This window comes from Salmo salar, chromosome ssa17, assembly GCF_905237065.1.
Source record: "Salmo salar chromosome ssa17, Ssal_v3.1, whole genome shotgun sequence".
Taxonomy (NCBI): domain Eukaryota; kingdom Metazoa; phylum Chordata; class Actinopteri; order Salmoniformes; family Salmonidae; genus Salmo; species Salmo salar.
In genome coordinates this window covers 83,227,764-83,235,647 of record NC_059458.1, presented here as the reverse complement: position 1 = coordinate 83,235,647, position 7,884 = coordinate 83,227,764, and the positions used below count along the sequence as shown (strand labels likewise).

The 7,884-nt window shown below is 45.9% G+C and overlaps 1 protein-coding gene across 1 annotated transcript in view; it reads left to right on the top strand.

Annotated features, from left to right (window-relative positions):
* The window catches only part of wnt5b (wingless-type MMTV integration site family, member 5b), a 206,642-nt gene extending 199,001 nt beyond the window's left edge, over nucleotides 1–7,641 (top strand). Inside the window, exons 6-7 of the mRNA XM_045700259.1 lie at nucleotides 5,056–5,630; nucleotides 5,666–7,641. Of these exons, the coding sequence (XP_045556215.1) occupies nucleotides 5,056–5,514 (459 nt within the window). The 3' untranslated portion in view covers nucleotides 5,515–5,630; nucleotides 5,666–7,641. The remainder of the gene's footprint in view (nucleotides 1–5,055; nucleotides 5,631–5,665) is intronic.
* The last annotated feature ends 243 nt before the right edge of the window (nucleotides 7,642–7,884 follow it).

The following is a 7,884-nucleotide window of genomic DNA, read 5'->3' as shown; positions in this document are numbered from 1 at the left end:
TAGCGGGTTAGGAGAACTTACGTAGCGGGTTAGGAGAACTTACGTAGCGGGTTAGGAGAACTTACGTAGCGGGTTAGGAGAACTTACGTAGCCGGTTAGGAGAACTTACGTAGCGGGTTAGGAGAACTTACGTAGCGGGTTAGGAGAACTTACGTAGCAGGTTAGGAGAACTTACGTAGCGGGTTAGGAGAACTTACGTAGCGGGTTAGGAGAACTTACGTAGCGGGTTAGGAGAACTTACGTAGCAGGTTAGGAGAACTTACGTAGCGGGTTAGGAGAACTTACGTAGCGGGTTAGGAGAACTTACGTAGCGGGTTAGGAGAACTTACGTAGCAGGTTAGGAGAACTTACGTAGCGGGTTAGGAGAACTTACGTAGCGGGTTAGGAGAACTTACGTAGCAGGTTAGGAGAACTTACGTAGCGGGTTAGGAGAACTTACGTAGCCGGTTAGGAGAACTTACGTAGCGGGTTATGAGAACTTACGTAGCGGGTTAGGAGAACTTACGTAGCGGGTTAGGAGAACTTACGTAGCCGGTTAGGAGAAGTTACGTAGCGGGTTAGGAGAACTTACGTAGCGGGTTAGGAGAAGTTACGTAGCCGGTTAGGAGAAGTTACGTAGCCGGTTAGGAGAAGTTACGTAGCGGGTTAGGACAATTAACGTAGCAGGTTAGGATAATTAGGTCAAGGTTAGGAAAAGGGTTAGCTAAAATGCTAAAATAAAATCTACTTTTGACGTCAATTTGACATAAGCCATATACAAACTAGCCATGATCGTGACAAAAGGGTGAGAAGGATTTGTGTTACACTTTGTGTTGAGTTAGAGGCCTTGGATAGCCTCAAGCAGTGAAGCCACAGGTATGAATGGGAGTTATTGCCCCCTTGTGGTTCAGAATGTAATAACCAGTTCCGTTTAAGGATACCAGAGAGAGAACCTGGATTTGCAGGTGCACAGTCATCCAGGTGTGGGAGTTGACAGGCTGTTGGGGGAAAGGTGTTAGAAAGGTATCAGGTATCTCTCTGTCTCTTTCCGTCTCTTTCTGGGTAAACAAACAGGTATGCGGAGGGGGGGGCAGAGGTATTTCTGTGCTCCACTTCTCTTCCTTTACAAAATAATGCAGGGAAGCTATATGGAGAGAAGCTATATGGAGAGAAGCTATATGGAGAGAAGCTATATGGAGAGAAGCTATATGGAGAGAAGCTATATGGAGGGAAGCTATATGGAGAGAAGCTATATGGAGAGAAGCTATATGGAGAGAAGCTATATGGAGAGAAGCTATATGGAGGGAAGCTATATGGAGAGAAGCTATATGGAGGGAAGCTATATGGAGAGAAGCTATATGGAGGGAAGCTATATGGAGAGAAGCTATATGGAGGCAAGCTATTTGGAGGGAAGCTATATGGAGGGAAGCTATATGGAGGGAAGCTATATGGAGGGAAGCTATATGGAGAGAAGCTATATGGAGAGAAGCTATATGGAGGGAAGCTATATGGAGAGAAGCTATATGGAGGGAAGCTATATGGAGAGAAGCTATATGGAGAGAAGCTATATGGAGGGAAGCTATATGGAGAGAAGCTATATGGAGGGAAGCTATATGGAGAGAAGCTATATGGAGGGAAGCTATTTGGAGGGAAGCTATATGGAGAGAAGCTATATGGAGGGAAGCTATATGGAGAGAAGCTATATGGAGGGAAGCTATATGGAGAGAAGCTATATGGAGGGAAGCTATATGGAGAGAAGCTATATGGAGAGAAGCTATATGGAGAGAAGCTACATGGAGTGAAGCTATATGGAGGGAAGCTATATGGAGAGAAGCTATATGGAGGGAAGCTATATGGAGGGAAGCTATATGGAGAGAAGCTATATGGAGAGAAGCTATATGGAGTGAAGCTATATGGAGAGAAGCTATATGGAGAGAGAGAATGAGAGGGAGACAGCAAAAGAGAGGCAGGGAAAGAGAAAGAGAAGGAGAAAGGGAGAGAGCGAAAGAGAAAGAGCAAAACAGAGCAAAAAGAGGTGATGAAGGGGTGCTTTGATGTCATCATGCCCAGTGGTTAAGGTCATTGGACCCACAGGACACTGCACAGACACAAAGACCTCTAAATAGTCTCCCACTCCCTCTCTCCCTCACTTCTCTCTTCTCCTCTCCTCTCTTTTTTCTCTCTCACTTCTCTGTCCCTTTCTCTTTCTCACTTGAGGAGCCTGTCTCTGGAATTTATTCATAAGCTTTGCTTTTGTGTCGGACATTTGGTTCACTGCTTGATCACATGGACACGTTTCTAAACACACGTGTGTGTGACTACCGGTCAGTCCTCCAGCCCCAGCAGGAGGCTGCTACACCCTTTGTGTTTCCTCTGTTCTCCACTAGTTTAATGTCACCAGTCGTCCTCTCTGTTCTCCACTAGTTTAATGTCACCAGTCGTCCTCTCTGTTCTCCACTAGTTTAATGTCACCAGTCGTCCTCTCTGTTCTCCACTAGTTTAATGTCACCAGTCGTCCTCTCTGTTCTCCACTAGTTTAATGTCACCAGTCGTCCTCTCTGTTCTCCACTAGTTTAATGTCACCAGTCGTCCTCTCTGTTCTCCACTAGTTTAATGTCACCAGTCGTCCTCTCTGTTCTCCACTAGTTTAATGTCACCAGTCGTCCTCTCTGTTCTCCACTAGTTTAATGTCACCAGTCGTCCTCTCTGTTCTCCACTAGTTTAATGTCACCAGTCGTCCTCTCTGTTCTCCACTAGTTTAATGTCACCAGTCGTCCTCTCTGTTCTCCACTAGTTTAATGTCACCAGTCGTCCTCTCTGTTCTCCACTAGTTTAATGTCACCAGTCGTCCTCTCTGTTCTCCACTAGTTTAATGTCACCAGTCGTCCTCTCTGTTCTCCACTAGTTTAATGTCACCAGTCGTCCTCTCTGTTCTCCACTAGTTTAATGTCACCAGTCGTCCTCTCTGTTCTCCACTAGTTTAATGTCACCAGTCGTCCTCTCTGTTCTCCACTAGTTTAATGTCACCAGTCGTCCTCTCTGTTCTCCACTAGTTTAATGTCACCAGTCGTCCTCTCTGTTCTCCACTAGTTTAATGTCACCAGTCGTCCTCTCTGTTCTCCACTAGTTTAATGTCACCAGTCGTCCTCTCTGTTCTCCACTAGTTTAATGTCACCAGTCGTCCTCTCTGTTCTCCACTAGTTTAATGTCACCAGTCGTCCTCTCTGTTCTCCACTAGTTTAATGTCACCAGTCGTCCTCTCTGTTCTCCACTAGTTTAATGTCACCAGTCGTCCTCTCTGTTCTCCACTAGTTTAATGTCACCAGTCGTCCTCTCTGTTCTCCACTAGTTTAATGTCACCAGTCGTCCTCTCTGTTCTCCACTAGTTTAATGTCACCAGTCGTCCTCTCTGTTCTCCACTAGTTTAATGTCACCAGTCGTCCTCTCTGTTCTCCACTAGTTTAATGTCACCAGTCGTCCTCTCTGTTCTCCACTAGTTTAATGTCACCAGTCGTCCTCTCTGTTTCTCCACTAGTTTAATGTCACCAGTCGTCCTCTCTGTTCTCCACTAGTTTAATGTCACCAGTCGTCCTCTCTGTTTTCCACTAGTTTAATGTCACCAGTCGTCCTCTCTGTTCTCCACTAGTTTAATGTCACCAGTCGTCCTCTCTGTTCTCCACTAGTTTAACGTCACCAGTCGTCCTCTCTGTTCTCCACTAGTTTAACGTCACCAGTCGTCCTCTCTGTTCTCCACTAGTTTAACGTCACCAGTCGTCCTCTCTGTTCTCCACTAGTTTAATGTCACCAGTCGTCCTCTCTGTTCTCCACTAGTTTAATGTCACCAGTCGTCCTCTCTGTTCTCCACTAGTTTAATGTCACCAGTCGTCCTCTCTGTTCTCCACTAGTTTAATGTCACCAGTCGTCCTCTCTGTTCTCCACTAGTTTAATGTCACCAGTCGTCCTCTCTGTTTTCCACTAGTTTAATGTCACCAGTCGTCCTCTCTGTTCTCCACTAGTTTAATGTCACCAGTCGTCCTCTCTGTTCTCCACTAGTTTAATGTCACCAGTCGTCCTCTCTGTTCTCCACTAGTTTAATGTCACCAGTCGTCCTCTCTGTTCTCCACTAGTTTAATGTCACCAGTCGTCCTCTCTGTTTCTCCACTAGTTTAATATCACCAGTCGTCCTCTCTGTTCTCCACTAGTTTAACATCACTCCTCAGATGAGTGCTTGTAAATAACAGCAACACCCAAAGATGTCATGCTTGTAAAGTTAGTAACTGTGATTTTTAAAGACAGTCTGTTGCTTTTAAGTCATGCTTATTTACTTTAGTCATGCTTAAGAGAATGTGTGTGTGTGTGTGTGTGTGTGTGTGTGTGTGTGTGTGTGTGTGTGTGTGTGTGTGTGTGTGTGTGTGTGTCTTGTGCTTCAGACATTTCCTCTCAGGGCCATATCTAATGGTCAGTGGCTGTTTGAACTCTCTCCCCACCTTCACCTTGATTCCAAAGTCTCTACGTATAGTGTGGAATTGTCTGACTAGTTTGGAGAGTAGGTACATTTCCTCTGCTGGTTCTGTGTGCTATTTTAAAGTCAACTGTTTGTTTAGTTCAGGTTGTGGTATTGAACCAGCTGGGAGCTTCTCTGTGTAGGTCAGCAGGAAGCTTTTAGTCCACTAAACTAAACATTTGTTATGTATTTTAGGACCGAATCTCCATTCTCCATTCCCCATTCTCCATTCCCCCCCATTGTTTCCCAAAACACTCCCCCTGGCTGCCTCTCTGTTAGACAAGAGAGTGTAAAGTGAAACACCCTGGGGCTCTCTCTCTGGCAGTGCTCTGCTGTGTTAGGAGGGAGAGTCACTCTCAGGATGTCATGTTTTAATTCAGCCACTAGAGGGCAGCTGTGTCGCACCAATCTACCAGAAAGCAACCAAACTCCACACAGTCAGAATGCATGCTTAATAAGTGGCAGGAAGTGCAAAAACGCAGGTTAATGAACAGAGTTTTCAAGCTCTTCATGTGTAATGTATTTGAAGTATTCTTGGACCATTACTAATCTCCCTCTCTCTCCTCTCCCAGTCGGTGTATAACCTGGCCAACGTGGCGTGTAAGTGTCATGGCGTGTCCGGTTCCTGCAGTCTGAAGACGTGCTGGCTCCAGCTGGCAGACTTCCGCCGCGTCGGAGAGTTTCTGAAGGAGAAGTACGACAGCGCCGCCGCCATGCGCATCGGACGCAAAGGAAAACTGGAGCAGGTCGATAAACGCTTCAACGTCCCGACCCCCGAGGATCTGGTCTACACCGACCAGAGCCCAGACTACTGTCTGAAGAACGACACCACTGGCTCCATGGGAACCCTGGGGAGACTCTGTAACAAGACGTCAGAGGGGATGGATGGGTGTGAACTCATGTGCTGCGGGAGAGGATACGACCAGTTCAAGACCTATAAGCATGAGAGATGTCACTGCAAGTTTCACTGGTGTTGTTATGTCAAGTGTAAGAGGTGCACTTCACTGGTGGATCAATTTGTCTGCAAGTAGCGAAGGAAGGGAGGGAGTCTGGACGATGGATGGACGGACGGACAGTTCCACATGGGGAAGGGAGGGAGTCTGGACGATGGATGGACGGACGGACAGTTCCACATGGGGAAGGGAGGGTCTACGATATACACGGACAGTTCCATGAGGGAGGGAGTCTGGACGATGGATGGACGGACGGACAGTTCCACATGGGGAAGGGAGGGAGTCTGGACGATGGGGAAGGGAGGGGCTGGAATGGAAGGACATGTAGCCTATGAGGGGTGTAAGATTATATAACAATAATAAATAAATAAAAATGAATCATGAAATATATAAATAAAGTAAACAAATGCGTTGCTAGTAATTGAATGAGACTTTTATATGACTCAAGCTGCCTGAGGGAGGACTTGACCGACAAGCAGGCGAATGCAAAACAGAAAGGCTGTTCATTTTGTTTGTTGTCTACTGGTCGGCCATTTGCTTCCTCTCCCCTTCACAACTGTCCCCTGATTGGTGGCTCGTGCAGTGACGGACAGGAAGTGATGTCACCAGTATCCTTGTTCCCTGGTTGGTGGAATGGGAGTGGGAGGCTGGATAGACTCCTCTTACTTTACAGACTCTTCAAAACGAGAGAGTGAGGAAGTCAGAGAGGAGAGAGAGGGGAGAGAGAGAGGGAGAGAGAGGGAAAGAGAGAGAGAGAGGGAGAGAGCGAGAGAGCGGGAGAGAGGGAGAGAGAGAGAGAGAGAGAAAGAGAGGGAGAGAGAGAGAGAGGGAGACTAGAAAGGGATGGATCCCAATGAACTGTGCCAAAGCTCCTTTCACCTCCTCTTCCACTCACTCCTCTCTTCTCCACCCTTCCCACCATGGGTTGTTTCTGCATTCTGTTTCATGTCTCACCCTCTTTTCATCACCCTTACTTCACCACCCTCTTACCATCACCCTGCTAGAGCTCTTAGAAACCACCGGTCCAAGCCAAAGGACACCACCTCACACATGAACTGTTGAGTTTGGAACTCTGTAACCATGGAATGACAGCATGGGTTCAGATCATTTACCCACCAGACATCATGTTGACCTCTAGCCTGGAAGACAGGACAGCTCATGACTTTGGGCACAGAAAGCAAACATAGCTCTGTGTAACTTATAGGGACCATGTGAGTCCCAGAGGACAAGAAGAACAAGAGTTGTGTTGATTGAAGGGAGGAGGACTCTGAGACCTTGGCTGGACATATTGGAATAAGAGAAGAGAGAGAGAGGAAACATCTGCGTCCTTCTACAATACATAGGCCTCTCACTCTACCTTTAAATGAATGCTGTTTTATCATCTAACAGCATCATTACATTGTCATGGACTGGATTACTGGTCACTGGCCCGTGGCCCCTAACTGTTCAATAACAGACTGCTGTATCTCTCTCTATTCAACAGATGGGCCACAGCTATCATGACCATACCAATAGCCATCTCTAAGCCAATGTCATGAAATTCACACAGCTACCAAGCTTTGTTAGGAGGATGTAACACATGTGTTATAGAGTTAAAATGTGTGTCTGGGAATGAATTCTAAAAAGCAGAAGAAAGCGAACGGAGGAACTCGGAGGACTGCAGATTATTATAGTGGGGATAAGGTACATAGAAATAGTTGTCCATCAAAAATTATATTTTATTAATAATTACTTTTTCATTTTATACTTCATATATGTATTGTTTTGATGATCCTGTCTTTTGACACGGAGGCTTTGGTTTCGTCCTATTCCCTATGTAGTGCACTACTTTTTGCCAGAGTCCTATGGTCCCCGGTCAAAAGTAGTGCACTCCCTAGGGTTCCTTCCTGCTTGGAATGTCTATTGTCCAATCTCTGCCAAACGCTGCCCACTCTTCAGCCAATGACAGACAAGCCTTTCCTTTGTCATCCAATGAGTGTTGTGGCAAAGTACTACTCATGTAAATATCAGCAGACCTTATCCTATGCAGATAATGACACTTTTACAACATACAGACTCCAGGTCTCTCAGAGTGTATTCTTGTCTATATTATTCTCTGTCATCATTGTCGTGATGCGATCCATTAATATTCTCCATGTGTATATTGTATTATCCCCCCACTTCAAAACAGTCATATTAAACCAATAATAGTGATGATTATAATAAGTAGAAGTGTTTTCCTCTTTCCTAATCCTCTCATGATGCTCTTCTTGTGACAGGGAGGCTGAAGAGGTCTACTGTGTCTTCATTTATTTCCCTCTTCTTCCATACTGCTGTGTGTGTGCGTGTGTGTGTGTGTGTGTGTGTGTGTGTGTGTGTGTGTGTGTGTGTGTGTGTGTGTGTGTGTGTGTGTGTGTGTGTGTGTGTGTGTGTGTGTGTGTGTGTGTGTGTGTGTGTGGCCTCTCATTA